Here is a 19064-nt window from a genome sequence, read left to right as displayed (position 1 = left end):
ATTAGGCCCCTTAAAAGCCAAAATAGGCTGCCATGGGACTAATAGGCCTCCAAAGATTATATAAACTGAACTGGTTTTAGCAGTGTTGGGAGCCATAATGTAGAGAGCCCACTAGCTGCTAATGCTGTTATTCATCCTCATGTCACCTAATCCTGCTGATAGTAAACATGGTGCTCAAAAAACCAGTGTTGGTAGCCCATTTACACTAGGGCTCCCGCTGGTGCAGACATCAATGGAGCTGAACCAGTGTTAGATAGGCCCTCTGTTGTCTTTATAATTCTATCCAGTCAAAAATCTGAGATATAAATACATCTCAGAATTGCACCCTCAAAAGAGCGAAATTAAAAGATCATTGGTAAGGTTGCAAAGTCAAGTACTCAAAAGTTAGGAAATGCCAGAATTAAGATTCCCTATGCAATCTTTATTCCAACCCCTTGCGTGTATACATTATGATACAGTTTTTAATTACATGATCACCTATTATTTTTCCATAGGATCCCTCCCTCATTCAGTGCAGTCACCCCACTCCATTTTTCTCTCCAGCTTCCAGTCTGCTTGCACAGTTAGTCCCAGTTTCGTTCCCTAGCTCCCAGTCTCCCCCCCCCCCCCCAGTTTCCCCCCCTCCTCCCAGGTTACTTGTCATAATCTACTCCTCCCACAGGTCTGGCTCATATCTCCTCAGGTCACCTTTGCATTTGAATAAAGCAACTTCCTCCTCCCTGGTGCCTGGGCCCAGCCAGGGGGCTGGAGTGTCACTGAGAGCATAGGAGCGCTAGGCTCTCTTCTTTCCACTCAGGTGCCCAGACCCCGCACAACCCACAGCAGCCCATAATTTCAATTTTAGGGAAGGTCCTGCTCAGTCCCAGAGCATGCTCAGTGCAGACGGAATCTTCTGGGAGTTTAGCTGTTAAAATTCTGAATATGTTCAAGTTGCACTTTTTTTCAAAGGCATGTAACTTGGCCAAACTTGGGCAGATTTTCATCGAGATGGCAAAATGAACATCCCTGACACAAAGGCTATCCCCTGCCAAATTTCAAGTGCCTGCTCCAAAGCATGGGGACGCTAGAGCTTTTTACACACAAAAGGTTGCTTTAATTTTTTAACATGAGGAAAACAACATATTTTTTCCTAGCTTCATTCTTGTAAATGGATGAACTGTTTTAGATTAAATTTTGTCCTCCCCCATTCCCCCCAAAATATTCAACCTGAGGCAGACACCCAGCATGGAAAATTTTAGCCCAAACACTTGAAGTTTGGCAAAAATTATAAATAACTGGAAACAGGGTCTTATAATGGGATGTCAGCAACTTTAATAATAGGCAGTGCTACCAATTCAGTCTATAATAAATGACTCTGAACACATAGTAAATAAAGCTATACAAAGGAATCCTTCTAATTACATTGGTGTAGCTAAGGGCTTGTCTACACACAAATGTTCGTACTGCTTTAACTATACCTCGACTGTGGGTTCAGAAAAACGGCCAAGCTGAGGGCTGCCGTGAAGCTCCAAGGCGAGCAAATCCGCCAATAAGCGCTAGACCCACCAAGGTAGAGGAGGAACTTTGTCACAGTATGTTCACATTAGAAGCTGTACTGGTATAAGTATATGGGTAAAAAATCACACTGCTAACCACAATAGTTATACCAGTACAATAACTGTGTGTAGACCAAGCCTAGGAGAGGATGGCATGAATGCTTGTGGTTTCATCAGCACTTTATGAAGCCCTATTGGCTGATCTGATCCAAAACATTAAAGAAAAAGAGACAAGTTAGAAAAGAATAGTTAATTGTTAGAAAGATTTTATATGTAAGCTACATTAGGAGATATTTATCTTTCAAAGTGTTATTTTTGAGTTGTCTTTTTTTACATTAACTTGGTTCAAACCACATGTGAGAGTGCTGAATGCATCTAATATTTCAGAAATAATCAAGCAAAACTGCAATACAGATACCAAGAGCATCATATCTCTCTGTAGATCCCCTAGCAAAGTGCTGAGTGCAACACTGGTTTGATGGTTTACATCACATCATAAAAGCTCAGACAAGCCTGACTTTCCAACTGCCCCATGTACTGTTTTATATATATAAAGTCTTTTAAGGCGATGATTTACTAGTAAATATTAGTTTCAACTGTAAACATCTGGAATATTTTTTTAACTTTCTATTCTTGCTATCAATAAAGAATTACTGGATACCATTTTTAGATACTGTTAGGGTGGTCACTCTTTAAAACTTTCTGTTTTGCCTTAGATTACCTGATAATATAACCATAATATTTGCAATGTTCCCTTTACTTCTCTATGTTCCTCATACAAATATCTAGAGAAAATTGCAGATACTGAGTTAGTGTTATTAACCACCTATTAATCACACTGACAAGTTTTTAAGTGCAACTTCTGCACACCAGGAAGTGTTGTGATGCTGAGAACTAGAGGATCTAATCTAAATAGCCAAAAATTGGTCTTTCTCAGTCCCGTTGAAAGCAGTGGAATTATTTGTGCAGTAAAGTATGATTCAATGTAAGAATGGCAGAATCGATCCCTTAAAGGCAGCCATTAAATGCCGGAAAAACATACACAGTTCATGAAACCCGTACATGAAAATGTATGTTTGTATTGATGGTCTGGTTAAAGTAGTATGAAGGATTTGGGAGAGTAGTTCTACCTCCTACCAAGAAGTCATAGGTAATTTTCTTCCTTTTGTGGTGCAAAGGACCAAATTCATCCTTGATGTAATTCTGTTGTAACTCTTCATTGTCTTCATTGAACGTACTGGAGTTACATAACGAATGAATTTGGATGAACAATCTGCAGTGCTGCGGTTGGGTGACATGATGCAAATATTGTACCACAATAAACACACAATACAATGTGATGACATCCGAAATTTGTGAATGTCTCCTGTTTTATGAAGATATTTTGATCTCTGGAGCTGTGAGGAACTTTCATAACAAAACCTGCAACCAGATGAAACTCAAATGGTGTTTCAGGTTTTCTTAGCAACCAGAACGTCTGGCCAAGTTTGCTGAAAAGCATAAAATCTAGGTTACATTTCATGAAGGCCTGACCTAAGCATGGAGCAAATCTGACCAAAATCATGAAAACTTCGAATAGTTCCACATGAGTTTGGCACCAGGCCAAATTTGGTAGTTTTGGCTGAGTTTCATTCTGCATTCAGGCTTGTTTGAACCTAAAGCTCAAAGTGAAGCCTAGAAGACATGGATCAGAACTAAAAAACAGATACAGAAATTGCTAAGTGTCACAGACAGAATCATTTTAGTATTGATTTGAGATATACAGTAATGTCACTATCCAGTGGGAAGGATTTTTTGTGTTTAAGATTCAGCTGTGGACTTCAGCTGTCGGTTGTAATCCCAGCTCTACTGCAAACATCCTGTGTGACCTTGGGCATGTCTCTCTACTGTCCCTGTCTTAGTTTCCCCATCTGTAAAACAGAGATCTGTATTCTCCCCTGACTCAGGGCCTGATCCAATGAAGGGCAATAGGCATTGGTTCAGGCTGTCAACGATTAAATTCATTGTTTGTGTTTTAAGATCTTAAAATGGAAATTACTAGAGAAGTGCAAATTGTTGTTGTTATTATTATTATTATTATTATTATTACTAATTGTGAAATATAGAATGTGAAGAGCCTCAGTTTTACACAGACGCTTTCTAACCTTACGTTGAAAAAATAATTATGCATAAGTAGAATATAGAGAAGTTCCATCTTAGGGTTTTGTGATACCATTGGCGTCCTCAGTGGAACTATAACCTAGTATAACTTGCTTATCTGTTCTTCCTCTTCCATTGTTATAATTTCAAACCATTGAATTGGAAGAAAGATTATTTTTTTCCATGCCTGAATCATATTAACAATGTCTGATTTCTTTTTTTTTCCCCCTCCCCCTGAAAACAAAAGTAGTGTATGTAGTTCAGGTTTGTGCATCTCCTATGCAGTAGCTGAAATAATTGTGATTGTCACAATAGAGCTTTCTGTTAATGATAGAGTAGAGTAAAAAGAATAAAACATAAAGAGACAAGACAGGAAGAATGATCGAAGAAGAGGTATGTTTCCACAATTACTGGTGAAGTTTACTAAATGCCAGTCGTTTCAGTCAGGATAATTAGTCGTGGATACAGTGGCTGCTTCACTAATCTTAAATTGATTCATTGCAATAATGAGCATGTTTTCCCCTCCAATTAGTAGCTCATTTTCCTTTTTTCCCTCCAGTGTAATTTTTGGTTCATAAATATGGAGTTCTGTATATTTTATACATTGTAAGGGGACAAATTACTCTGTGTGCATACATGCATCCATCCATACACTCCCTCCCCATTTTGTCCTTGGGCAAGTATAAGCTGCAAGTGTAAGTGACAGAAGTGTAAGCTTGCCTAAGGACAAAAATGTAGCACTCAGTGGAGTTTGTCGCCTGCTAAATACAAAGAAAATGGAGCGGGAACGCTGAACATGACTTATCCCCTCGGTGGAGGTATTAGTGGTCATGCAACAGGGACAGGAGCATAGTCGAATCAAATGTGTGGAGCCTGATGCAGGGAATCTCATCTCCTGCATTGCAAACAAAAATTCTTTCCAATCTCATCTGTCTAGACCCTCCTTGCGATAGGGTCTGAGTGTCTCCCAAAAGATTGCAACGTTCTTTTTCTCTTTCTCCCACTCTCTATACAGTATATAGTGCTTTGATGTGTGTGTTCATTTTTATTAATGAATCCATGAGAATAAGGGTCCTATTGTCAGAAAGCCCACTGCATGTTTTTAGGCCCCTTTCACTCTTGGCAATACAGCTAGCCTGATTACAAATTAGCTTCAGTCCATTGCTGTGAACTACTCAAGGAGGATGGGGATGTAGAATGCATGGTTCAGAAGTTAATGCTGCAAAAAGCAGCATTCTTTTCCAGTGGGAAATAAACTATTTATAGTATGGATGATTCACGGGAGAATTCAATGGATGCTTTGCAGCTCTGCTCTGTGCCTAGCTGGCAATTCCCTGGAATTACTGCAGAACCGCAATCTTACATTGTTATCAGAAGCCTTCCCCTGGGTTTGGGAGTGAAGAAGAGTCATCACTGTGTGCCCTTCTACACTTCCAGGGTCAAAACTGTGTGATTACCACATGTTTGCTCCTGCTGCCCCTTTCTGACCTGACTGGCTAGTCAAAGTTCAGGGCTCTGTGGATGTTCCAGGTGGGAGGAGAAATTGGTAAGAGGCAGGTATTTGTTTGATGCAATCTTGTTTATTTACAAGGAAAGTATAAAGTCCTGTGTCTCTGAATGCAGAAGGAATCAAGACAAAAGAAGCAGTTCCTTAGCTTACCAGCCCCCCAAGCCTCTTTAGCCAACACCAGTGCCAAAAGCTCTTTCTATGGCTTTTTCCAGGGTCACACTATGCTCACTATGCATCTGATGAAGTGAGCTGTAGTTCACGAAAGCTTATGCTCAAATAAATTTGTTAGTCTCTAAGGTTCCACAAGTACTCCTTTTCTTTTTGCGGATATAGACTAACATGGCTGCTACTCTGAAACCTGTCACTATGCTCACAGGCTCTTGTTTGCCTTTTTCTTGTTTCCTTTCCTCTGCCTCTCTCTCTGTTCTGATCCGTGACCTCAGTAGCTGTGTGTTCTCTCACACTCCCAGGAACACCTACCCAAAACAAATCTCAACAAACCCACTCCTGGGCAGGTTTACGCATGCCTTTTGTCTTAGGTGGGGCTTATGTTTGCAGTGATGGTAACTGAAGGGTGAGTTTACACCTATCAGCCTGGGAAGGGAGGGTTAGCCTAACCCATAACAAGGTTTCGCACCCAGCTCCTGAGACTGGCCTCCAAACCACATGGGTCAGGGGAGCCTAAAACTCTATCTTCCTCAGTGTAATCCTCTTGTTGAGGGAAGATTATCACTAGTCCATATTTAAACATGTCTGTTACATGGCTAGTGCGTAAAAATCATGCTTCCTCAGGAAGGTGGGAGGGGATAGAAAAGAAGAAGCTTTACTTATTGAACAATAATAGTGACTCAGCTGTCAGCCTTTGATGTTGAATTATACTTGATAATAGTCTGTTCCCAGCCTACAAATGGATTACAGATGATCATCTGTTTAATTATGTTTCAGTGCAAAGACAACATTTTCTGAAAGTATATGCTAATGTACCAGTTTTGCTTCTATTATGTTTTCTTTTAATTATATGTATTATGATGATCTGAATGTCTGAGAGGACGGGAATATAAAGAGAGACAATGTGATTGACTACTAGCTTTCCATATTTAATCTTTTTGTTGATTAAAGGAGTGCTGACCACATTAGGGCGACAAAATTAATATCCTTAAAAGTTACTGAATCACAATATTGTCGCAACATTCTTTCTTGTTTCCACAAAAACTAAAGGTGATTTTTTGCTGGCTGCCTTAATGTTTCATGTCAGAATGCTTCTGTGAAAACAGCAAATGTTGGCCTGGAGCAAATATATGAAAACATAAGGTTATAACTCCAAGATTGCATTTTTAACATTTGTTACTAAAAAAAACCTGCTTATAATAGTGGGGAAAGTGAAAATGTCTCCCCATTATCAAAATCACACTACAAATCAGTAGAATCTCCATTTTTTCCACACAAATATTTTTGAATAGTGAAATATATCACAATCACATAACGAGAAATCACTTCACATCACTGAAAGAGAGCTGCCTTCAGTGCTGAAAAAATATATTCAGCAGTGCACAGAAACACTACAGAATAGTTCAGGGCAAAAAGTAAAGAATTGTATCAGATCCAATAGGTATGGTAAGGAAATTTAGGTGCGTAAAATACAATTACCCATGCTGGAATTTGACCAGGTGACTAGGTTTAACATCCCTACTGTTCTGAAAAGTGCAGTAGAATCTTTTTATGGACCACAAGCAGTCAGGAGATAAGAGTTAGGTTTTCTTCAACACATAAATCAGCAATTAGATTAAATACTCCATACTACTGTTTTCATATGATAAAAATAATTTATAAAGTGAATACCTAACTAAATCCCTTGTGCAGCATGCTCCTTCAAGAGCGCAGCATTTATTTACAGAGTCTGGGACAGATAATTCATTTGCATTTGTAGATATCCACAGTCTCACTACCATGGTTTTACTATGTTCCCTAACCAGTGAGGTCGCTCTGCCATCACCTTTCAATCTGTTATGGGTGCTGAGTTAAACTTAACTCAGAAAATAAAAATGTATTTACTTCTACTATTAAAAATGAAATACATCAAAATAAACAATATTCATGGGCTAATTTAAGCTGATATAAGCATGGAAATTCAACATAATTACTCACAGCATGACCGGATCATGGCCTCTGGAGTTAAATTTCACTGGAAGGGACCTAGGGAGATGAGAACTGTGTAATCCTCCCTTGTGGCTGTATTACCTTTTCAGCAGATTTCCCATTGGGTGTTGGAGGTGGAAAGGGGACAACACTCCCTCCCTCCAACATCTCATTTCTGGGCAACCCCCTCATGCTTCTCCATTCACTGAATCCTGGATGTATAAGAGTGCTCCAACTGATCCAAGGCAAGGTGGTGCCATGCAGTTGGTTCAACCTTCTGCATGCAGATCTAAGAGGTATGACCTCATTCTTTTCTTAACCTGTCACATTGTGCCTATTGGTTCACAGGCCTACCTAATAGGTGGCTGACACTTAAAGTCTATGTGATAAAATTAACTTCTCTTCTGAGATTGCTGCAACACTGAGCCAGCCCGGGGAGTCGTGAACAGAATGGCAGCCTTAAATCTAACTTGCATTATTTGCTTGTTTTTTGTTTTACCCTTGATGATGATAATACACTGTAAAAATGTGTGTAGCCCACTCTCAGAGAAACCTCTGGTCTTCAAGAGTGTAAGAGTCCACTTATTTCTCCCTTTTAAGACTCTGTAGATCACTTTGCAACCAAAGAGCCTTGGGTTCTCTGTGCACCTTTCTCTCCTTTCCTTCAAGAGCAGTGAAAGCTCTGTGACTTTTGTTGCTGAAAGCAGACACCCTGCAGTCAACTCCCTTCCTTCAAACACTGGGTCTCAGATCATGTGTCTGGGCAGTCCCAACCAAACATTCAAATCATGCAATTGGCTGCCTTGGTATATCAGTCAGGCTGATTATCCAGCCTGCACAGACTGTTCATGTCTCATGCATATAGGTATGTAGCCCTTTGGGCTTCTGGGGATCTTTCTCTTCTCTGGAGTCTCTAAGAAGGAGGCGGGCTACATGTATATTTAATTTGTATATATTTCCTCTCTTCCACCATTTTTTATTCTTTATTGTTAAATGTACTACGTATCTTTATAATCCTTCTATGTTTTTTGCCTTTTCCCTTCCAGCATCCTCCTAGATGAAGAGGGTCACATTAAGATTACAGGTGTGTAAAGAACAGCATTTGATCACTGAAACTTAATCTGTATAAGCTTGCCTATGTACTGCATTGGTTTCCATGCATCAAGCTGTGATCTTGGGTCAGTAGCGGGAAGGATACTGGGGGGAGGGATAGCTCAGTGGTTTGAGCATTGGCCTGCTAAACCCAGGGTTGTGAGTTCAATCCTTGAGGGGGCCATTTAGGGATCTGAGGCAAAAATTGGGGATTGGTCCTGTTTTGAGCAGGGGGTTGGACTAGATGACCTTCTGAGGTCCCTTCCAACCCCTGATATTCTATGATTCTAAGGAAGTTGGTAGAGAAAACCTAGAGGCTGCAGGAAGTGGGATTGATGATTCAGTAGCTGACATTATTCCCTCTGGTCATTGCTGAGCCATTGGCCTGGTGTAGTGTAAGGGCCCTGTGCATGCAGGAAGTACCATTTTTCAGATAAAATTGGGCTCCTGACTGTGGCTTCCAGCTCCAGACTTCTAACCAAAGAGTCCTTGCAACCGCACACCCTTCTGACATGGCTTCTAGCTTCAGATTAGACTGCAACCAAAAGATGCCTAGAATGGACATCCCTGTGTTGCCTTGGAGCTGAGGTGTGGGCATCGCTGCATGCTTGTCCACTTGTGATGATTAGAAATTCCATGGTACTTTTTGTAAGAATTGGGTGTTAACTCCAATGTCCTGTGCAAATTCCAGCTGGTGTATAAGCATTCTGCTTATCCAGATTACTTCTGCCATCTCAGGGACGTATCTTCAGAAGCGTGTGGAAAAATGGATGTGTCCAACTTCAGGGTACAAAACCCTACATGCAAGCAGGGAATTTTGTTCGCATATAGCCACATGCAAATGCAGCTTCCAACTTCTGAGTATGTTTTGGTGCTTATGTGCACATAAACTGCACATTACGTGAATGTGCACTTCTGTAAATATTCAATTTTCAGTTGGATTCGGTATGCTGTATCTCTGTGGTAAACTGTTGGGTTTCATTTGAATGAAAAATGCTGTTTAAATGTGAGATAGTGTTTATAATCGTAAACCAAGATCTGACAAGAGTTCTATCTATTTACAAAATGTGCCTAGATTTTGGCCTGAGCAAGGAGGCCATTGACCATGACAAGAGAGCCTATTCATTCTGTGGGACAATAGAGTACATGGCCCCAGAAGTGGTCAACCGGCGAGGACACACTCAGAGTGCAGACTGGTGGTCCTTTGGTGTGCTAATGGTAAGGGTGAATTATGTTTCTTTTTTCATTCTTTTGGCAGCTGTTTGGATATTTCAGGCTAAGAAGGCTCACTTTCAGCAATTAATGGACTGGTAGTAAGGAGGACATAAATGGGTGATGATTGCTTTGATCGTTCACATGGCATCAGCAGTAGGAAAATAATTACTTCTGACATTATATGAGATGACATATGGCCACTAATTTCTCACTCCCTCATTCCAATTCTCTCATAAGCTGGCTGTTATAATTGATTGCCATGAGTCATGATAACCTTATTCCAAAGAGAGAGGCCGAACAAGTTTAGAAAAATACAATCACCCCAGGAATAAGCAGGATCACTGTTTTGTTATTTGAGTTCTTGGTTCTTGAATGGAAGCAATTCCCCATGTGGCATCTGTCTGTAGGATGTCGCTGATCTCTTAGAGAAACCCGGGGAGGTTCTCCACCTCTGCAGCATTTAATAAAAGTGAAACCTCTTTGGGAAAGTCTGAGGAGAGATTCAGATTCACATGCTCTTGTGTTCAATGGCTAACAATATTTTCAGAGGCTGTTTCTTCATAAAGGCCTGAGATTAAGCTCCCAGTATGAGCAGATTTTGTTAAATTCACCTTCAGAGAACCAAAACTCCCCTAGCCAATACTGACTGACATTTAACGACACACATTATTTATTATTTTTTAATCATAGACAATCTGATCCGTTTAATATGAGACTCAAATTCCATAGTCCCTCCCTTGAAGAGTTGCAGCTTGCTTAGACTGTAAACTCCATGGGGCAGGGACCGTCTTTTTGTTCTATGTTTATACAACACCCAGCACAATGGGGTCCTGATCCATGAGTAGGGTTCTTAGGTGATACAGTAGTATAAATAATAATAAGCAAGACAGGTACAGGTGTGAAGTAGGCCAAATTCACCAAGAAACCCAGAGGTGGACATAACTAGGAGTTGTATTTTAGCTAGTATTATTTACTCTTTACAGTATTAATTTGGTTGCATCAGCCCCCATTTGAAGGAGGTGGGGAGTAGGAAATGAATATAACAGTGGTGGTTAAATTCTATTTTCTGCACCTTTAGGAATACTTCCTTAGAACCAGTGGTAAAGTCAGCGATGTTTCTCATGACCATGGCTCTAGTGAGGACTGGAGGGTGGGCAAAGTAGGGGGACAGCTTCTTCTGTCCTGTCCACCTCCCCTGAGCATGTGCTATTGTCTTTGCCCTTGACTTCCTCCTGAAACCTTGGCAAACATCTGTGTTTTGTTTTTATATATAAAGAACTCATTTTTAGAGGGCATCTTGGCTGTTTCATTTCACCTCAGTAGTTCATGAGCAGCTGTGCTTCCCTTCAGTTGTCTTCTTGACATCAGTAAAACTCACCATTGTGCAAGGAACCATATCTCCTGGCCCAACTCTAGCACCACCTGACAGTGGATTTTCTGCATGGTTTTTTCTAGTGGTCACTGGGATTCTCTTCAGACCCTTAATTTTCTGCCTCCTAAAAAGGCAAACAGAATTTTGAAACAGTTGTCATCTTCTTCACTCTTGCTCTCCTGTCACTTGTCTGACTATGACCATGTTTGTGTCTTTGCTTTGTGTGCTAAGTGTTTGCTGAAGGGCAAAGTATGTGGAACAGATTTTTAAAATAATTGCTCCTCACAGAGAAGAAGCTATTATAAATAGATCCCAGCTACTTTTATAGTATCGGGTACCTTTTGGCCTAGTCATGTCCTTTCAGAGAGCCCAGTCATTTATTAATTAAGGCATGTCTGTGCCATCTACCCTGGTGTATGATACCATTGTGTGGTATAAATTGGCACAGAGGAGGGACACTGGTTCACCCCAACTTCATTGACATCCATTTCTTAAAATTCATTGCTCTGGATCAATTGTGTGAGGATCACTTTTTCTCTCCATTACTGCTTAACTTTTAATAGTTATGGTCTTTATGCAAATTGGTTTTGGACCAATTTAAATAGGATCAACTATAAAAAAGCTACCTTTAAAGACATCTGCAGTTGACTCCAACTTATTTGAGCTACTGCAATTTTTGTAATTTAGGATCATGTTCTTGTTCCTTTCCAGAATCATTCATTTTGTTATACGAAAAAATCTCAGACCAATTGCATAGAAGCACCAAGAACATTCCTGGACCACTTTTTCCTTCTGCTTCTACTTAGGTTTCTTCCCACCAACAAAACAGTGGAATCTGTTTATAGTCAATTTGGATATAATGAAGTGGTGTCAAAAACCCCAAATTGGGTTGGTGCCTTTCTATGGACTTTTACGCTCTTTACACTGAAGTTTCACTTTCGTATAAGTAGGTCATTGTGGTGTTACAACGGAGCTGTGCCAACAGAAGGATGTTCTGAGGGATTGCCACCTCTGCTCTTCTTTGGGGTGAAGCAGATAGGAGCAGAAAGGAAGCTGACACTACCCCTTGTGATGAGGGATAAGGAAAAATCACTAGCTACCACTGCTTCACACTTGGTGTGAAGCTATGGTCCTCCAGAGATCACCCTTTGCCCACAGAGACCCGTGTCTCTACAGCGGGGGTGGAGCAGAGTGGATCTTTCCACAGAATGACCCTCTTCTCACAGAGTGAAACTCAGCTCATAGTGAAGTTGTTTTGTGGTGATGGACAATTTTTATTTTAACCTACCAGAGCAGCTCCACTAGATGTGAATCAGTTACACAGAACTGTCTGTGTCACCACATCATTGTACTGCTATCTCTTGCACTTTGTTTCAATGTTTTTATTATTATTGCATCAATAGTTTACTAGCCACTTTACAAACGAATATGAAGACAACGTCACTTTCCCGAAGAGTTTACAATCTAACTAGACAGGGTGTCACCAAAGAAAGAGGGAATGCGAGGCAACAAAAAATCAGTGTAAAATTTAATGTTTATTACCTGCACCACTGAACTAACTGGTTAATGCCAATTAATCCAAAATTAACTCTGGTGATTTGTATCCTGAATTTCAGAGGTGCCGAATGTTCATCTTTCTACTGACTTGAGTGTAAGTTGTGGGTGCTTAGCACCTCTGAGGAAGAGGTCATTGATGATAATGTCTAGATCAGTGACATGAAGGCTTCTGTCTTACTAGTATATACTAAACCTTCCAAGGCAATTTATTACATACTTATTTTTGGAGCATACTTTTCATGAAATGCTTCCACTAAAGGAAAATTCATTATTGATATATTTGCCACATATGATGTCACTTTCTTCCTTTTATTAATTTGTGTCTCCTTTGCATCATCATTATAGTGCTCAGTATTCTTAATCTTTTTTCTCCATTTCATTCTCTCCTACTCCCCTCCTCAGTGACTTAATATATTGGAAAAGATAATGGAATACAGATAGAGGTAGTAAAATCATCTTAACTGTAAGCTGGTCCTTAAGCCTTTGAGTGCTGCCAGAGACACCTCAGAGAAAAAAAAGCTTTAATCACTTTAACCTTTTTTCCTTTTAATCATTAACTGATTGAAGCAGTAAAAAGGGATTTCTATATGCAAAAAGTATGGGAGGATATCTGCTGCTAGCATTTTCCTCTTTTTGTATCTCCTTATGCCGTATTTTCCTTGAACTGTAACTAACATACTCTGGTGGAGAAGCTGTTCTTAAGATAAACTAAAGATCAGAAAGAATTAAGTGATATCCAGATATTGGTTAGAATTTACCGCAAAGCAATTTGCAATATGTTGGCAAATTCACATGAAAAATAGACTAGTTGGAGGCATATACGTACCTTGATGGAAAATGTATGTAAGTGTATTATTCATATCCAAAATCTTGATCAATAGGGTAAGAAATATGTTCCCTGCAGTAAGTTCTAAATTATAGTGATAAAATGGTATTTACCCTAGCAATGAGACCAGTCACCAAATAGTGATACTCCCTTGTCTCCTTTTATACCATTTGCTTCAATTCATAATATAGAGCAACAGCATAAAGAGGAAAAGAATTATAAGCCATTTTAAGGGCTTGTTCTCTTGAGCCACGATGCAAGATCCAAGCACATAAAATGTAGATCAAAGGATCAAAATGGATTGGGTAAAAAGAGATCAAAGACTTGGCCCAAAAATAGGGATCTCTGAGATGGGTCAGTGGTTGCCAAGGGAATATTGTAATTTTCTATCTAAACAAGCTGTTCAAGCTCTAGTGTGTTGTTCCTACTTTATATAGTACTGTAAATGGATGTGGGCTTGTCTCGAGCAAAGCAGATCTTACAATGTTGAGGGATTAATCTTCTGAGGTGCTGAGCACCCTCACCAACCACTGACATCAATAGGAGGTGAGGGTACTCAGCACCTCCCAGGAACTGGCCCTAAATTATCAAAGCAAATAAGCCCTGGGACAACAGTGCAAGTAAGGGAGAGCAATGGGATCGGTGACGGTGAAAAATGGGACGAAGGAATGCTGGAAGCATAAAGGAGAGAGAGAGTGGTCTGTTGAGGAGAACAACAGCCCATGACAAGTGTAGGTAGGTGCAGCAAGACTGAAGGTGCAAAGTTTTTTGTTAAGAACTAATGAAATTCTGTCAGTGGGCATTAGCAGTGCCACCCTGTTAACACGGAAACAAACGTTGTTTTTGGATCAATACCAATAGAAAGGCTTGTGCTCTGAGTTCAGGCTGGAGGCTAGTAATTCATGAGTTCTGATCTTGTTCTGGGTCCTTGGACATGTAAGAAGGAAGGTCTCGTCTTCAGATTTCACAGGTGTAAAATGGAGAACAGGGACAGATTCTCCAGTCTGCTTTACATGGCACAAACAGAACTTAGAGCATCCAGAGATTGTCTCATGTAAGAGGAGGCAGGGGGCCTGGTAGCGAGGGGGTGAGAAGATGAGACATGAGGGACCTTATGCCCATGGCAGATGTTAATTTACACCAGGACCAGTTGTCTGAGACTGGAGACCAGCTCCCCATCAGCCTCTTAAGCACAGTGGAGAATCAGGCTAAATAAAATTTAGTCTCCCACCTCATGGAAGTGTTGTACGGTTTCATCTAAGTTTGTCAAGTGCTTTGAAGCTGAAGTCCAGTGTAAAATATTGTTGTTATTGTCAGGCTGTCTGGAGTGTCTCATGACCGAGAATACCAACCTCAGTACAGACTGCCAAAAGCAGGGCAGACACCCCAAACTGGTGGTATGTTCTATAATTAGATTTCACCAACCCAGTTCCAAATGTGAACTTCTGGATCACTGTAACAGTCTTACCATGTAGTCCCAGACAGTCCCCTTAGGCACTCCAGCCTATCTTGCCATGCAGGCAAGCTGGACTTAGTGATAATTGGTCACTTACACCAAAAATCACAAAATATTCAGGTTGCTCCCAGTCCCAAGAGACCAGTCACTTACTCCAGGTCAATTTAGATCTCATACGAAAGAGAACACTGGTAGCCAATCCCATAGTAAATTAATTAAGGATTTATTAACTAGGAAAAAGAAATGAGAGAGTTTTTTTACGAGTTAAAACAGGTAGTATATATACACAAATGAGTTCAGTGTATTGTTCCAAAAGGTGACAGAAATGTAGTAATTTGTCAGCACTGAATGTCTTTTTGGAGCTAACTCAGGTTGACCCTGGGGATCTCAGTTTTTTTTGTTTCTTAGCTCCAGCCCTTGCAAGAGTTCAAATAGCAAAGAGATAATCTTCATGTCTGCTATCTTTATTTCCCTCTTTCTGAATTCAAGCTGATGGGATCTGCTTTCTTGCATCTAGCACTTTTGTGGGTGTAAGAGGGCCATTAAACCAATCTGTGCATTGTGATGTTCCACACGGGCCCATTTAGCCTTGATAGTCCTTCTGCATGGGCAGGGGAACCACTTTTCCTGCCTTGGTTGACAAGTTCAGAGCAGGCATTTTTACAATTTTAAACCAAAATTTACATACTACTTTATAGCACGGGGTACAGACATGACAAGTAAGATTACTGCATGAAGCAACTTACAAGCATTTTATAGAGATTAAACACATTCTTACAAGTTTAACTACCATCTTGACCAATATTAACATACAGGTGAGCTGGTCTGGTTTCCAGCTATGAATTTGGCTCAGCTGACACCTACAGCCTTAGCAAGAGCTGGCACCTGGTTTACCAGTATCACAATCATCATTGTTGTTATAATAAAAATGATCTTAACTGACAAGGTCTATATCCTGGTCTCTTTGAAATCAATGAGGGTTTTGCCATTGACTTCTGTGAGACCAGTACTTGCCTTATTTGGTACCAATAGCCTGTCTGAGTCTTTGATGGTAGAACTTTGTAAATCAAAAATCCTGCTGTATCCTGCTGTATTTATGATCATGTAAATACCACAGTTTGCCAATCAATGTGTCAGAATTAGCTTAAGGTAGTATAGTACGTGTCCATAGGAATGGGAATACCAGATGAGAGCATACCTCCATCTTGTATCTAGGCTCCAATATCCAGCTTTACACACATAGCATCAATCCTTGATGCTCTTTTAGTAAATGATGGTACCTGGTGTGAGCCTACTTATAAATTTGTTCAGAGGGATGTAAAGGTGTGTAAAGGTATGGTTTATCATGACCAGACTCCTTTTGTTTTCTGTCTTCCTGCCTGCCACTCACCCCTAAGGCCTGAGATTTCAGATTCCTGCTTAGAGGTCTGTTCTAGTGGTGTTATAAAAGCTTGTCACCAAGAGAATCAGTATGAAGAGTTAATTGATTTAAAGGGCTAAAAAGTTGTGGATAAACCTAGTCCATTTTCCGCTACACATTGAGAGGTTTGGTAACAACCCCATAGATGTAGATCCCTGGTGGGTTGGGCTATCATTGAGATAGCATGTGCAAGTCTAATGGGAGGTCTGTAGTCACAATGGTCTCTTAGCATGCTTTCTGGCTAATTTACAGAGCTCCAGACCTCGAGGAGGCTGTTTGTTTTTCCTGAAGTGAAGAGAGTTAGACACTCTACAGACAACTTCATATGCATGTGGTGGGATGTGAGCGATGACTGGGCTAAAGGTCCCAAATAAAAAGATATGTGTTATTTGCAATGTAGTGAATGCATAAAGGACAAAGTGAAGTGCCTTTCTTTAGTTGCTGTACCTGTAGAATTTGTAAGTAGAGAGGGGAGATGCTAATGAATATCTTACTCTGCTTCTGGCCAGACCGAGAATGTTTTGCTCTGATAATTTTTGCCTTAAACCTAACTGTACTATGGAGCTCTATACACCAAGGACTGTACAGTGTACACACACGTACCTGGTTAGATCAATACCAAGCATCACAGCAAGACTACCTCCTTTGCAAAATCCAAGTCTAACAATGTCCTTTTATTTTCATTGTGAGGGATGCTTTTCATAATTCAGATTATTTTTCATGTGAATAGCAGTTGTTAGGTGAAGCTCTTCAAGCTCTTTACAAACACTAATTAATTATGCCTCTTGGGAGGTAGGTGATGCAATTCTGTCCACCCACCTGAGGGGGAGCTTCTACAAGCACCAAGGACCTGCTCATGTTCTGCGGTGCAGCTCTATCCCAGACCTTCCAGTGAACCCTTCAGTTCACTTTCTCTCCCCCCCCCCCCCGCCGCCGCTCTACAATGCTCTCCTTCTTCCTGGGAGCAGAAGTTTCCCATCTGCTCTCCTCCGCTAAACCTTCCACTTGCCCCAGTGACCCAATCCCTTCCCATCTCCTGATCTCCCTCACATCCACTCTCATCCCCTCATTTACACTTCTCCTTAACTGCTCGCTCTCCTCTGGCTCTTCCCCTCACAATACAGGCATGCTTTAGTCTCTCCATTCTTAATAAAAATTACCCTTCACCCTATTTGCCTCTCCAACTACTGCCCCATCTCCCTTCTCCCCTTTGTCTCTAAACTCATTGAACACACACTTTACAATCGCTGCCTGGAGTTCCTTACCTCCAATTTCATCCTAGATCCTCTCCATTCTGGCTTCTACCTTGTCAGGGCTGGCTCTACCATTTTTGCCGCCCCAAGCAGTGAAAAAAACCGTCACCGCCGAATTGCTGCTGCGGACGGCAGAAGAGAGAAGCTGCCGCCGAATTGCCGCCACGGGCCGGCAGAAGAGAGAGGCTGCCACTGAATTGCTGCTGCCGCGGAAACATTGCCGCCCCTTTCTGACTGACGCCCCAAGCACCTGCTTGGAACGCTGGTGCCTGGAGCCGGCCCTGTACCTCGTGCCCTCCACTGAAACTGCTCTGGCCAGAGTTTCTAATGATCTCTTCTTCGCCAAGTCTCAGCACCAGTACTCCATCCTCATCCTTCTTGACCTGTCAGCCACCTTTCACACAGGCGACCATGCTCCTCTTTCTGAAATTTTGTCTCTCTTGTCTTCCATGATTCTGTCCTCTCCTGGTTCTTCTCCTACCTCTCTAGTAACTCATTCAACGTATTCTTCAGAGGATCCTCCTCATCCCCCCTTCAGCTTTCTGTGGGAGTTCCACATGGCTCTGTCCTTGGTCCCCTTCTCTTCTCCCACTACAGTTTTTCTCTGAGTAATCTCATCTGTAAACACAAATTCAATGACTATCTCTATACGGAAAACTCACAGATCTACCCCTTACCCCAGACTTGTATCCTTCTGCTTAAATGAAATTGTTGACCTGTCTCTCTGACATCTCATCCTTGTAGATGGCTCGCCATCAGCTCAAGATCAATGCAACAAAGCTCCTAATCTCCCCCTTTTCCTGCCCAAATCCTCTGTTATCTCCTTTCTCAAGCACTGTGAACTACACCACTATATCATCTTGGACTCAGACCTCTCTCTAGGTACTCTCATCCAGGCTATGTCTAAGTCTTGTAGATTCTGTCTGCATAACATCTCTAAGGTACGGCCTTTCTTTTCCGTCCACACAGCTAAAACACTCATAATTATATCTTGATTACTGCAACATCCTTTTCTCTGGCCTTGAGAAATGCAATTTTGCCCCATTCATATCTATTCAAAAATTTTCCTAGCTCATCATTTTGACCGTGTCATCATTCTCTTTGCAACCCTTCCCTGGCTCCTTTTTGTCTATCATACCAAACATATGCTACTTGTCTTCACTTTCCAGGCCCTTCACAGCCTATTCCCATCCTATCTATCATCTCCATTCAGTATCAAAAGGCTGACTTGCGTGTTGATCAGCCCATAATGCCAACATCCATTGTTCACTTGTCACATTTTCAAACAAGCACGTTTGTGTTTTCTCCCATCACACCTGAGAGGGACTCCCCGTTAGCATCCACAGAGCTACCTCAGGATGGTCCTTCAAACCCCTCCTTAAAACTATCCTTTGCCATGATGCCTACAAAAAGATTGACAGTGGTGTTGGGGTTCTCCCAGGACCTCTTCCATTCAGCCTCTAAGACCTCAGTTAGACTTCAGTCTTGTCACTCTGGTTCTTTTATTTGGCAAACAGCAAAGCTATGCTGAGTTGATCAGACTCAAGTGTAGG

At 41.1% G+C, this 19064-nt stretch overlaps 1 protein-coding gene across 6 annotated transcripts in view; it reads left to right on the top strand.

Moving 5' to 3' along the window:
* RPS6KA2 (ribosomal protein S6 kinase A2) overlaps positions 1-19064 on the top strand; it is a 484946-nt gene that overhangs the window by 363622 nt on the left and 102260 nt on the right. For all 6 annotated transcript variants that reach the window (XM_074948755.1, XM_074948754.1, XM_074948757.1 and 3 more), the window contains 2 exons: positions 8367-8404; positions 9488-9630. In XM_074948755.1, the coding sequence (XP_074804856.1) occupies positions 8367-8404; positions 9488-9630 (181 nt within the window). The remainder of the gene's footprint in view (positions 1-8366; positions 8405-9487; positions 9631-19064) is intronic.

Source organism: Natator depressus, chromosome 3, assembly GCF_965152275.1.
Source record: "Natator depressus isolate rNatDep1 chromosome 3, rNatDep2.hap1, whole genome shotgun sequence".
Lineage (NCBI taxonomy): Eukaryota > Metazoa > Chordata > Testudines > Cheloniidae > Natator > Natator depressus.
The sequence above is the reverse complement of the archived record's forward strand: the minus strand, read 5'-3'. Positions and strand labels throughout refer to the sequence as shown.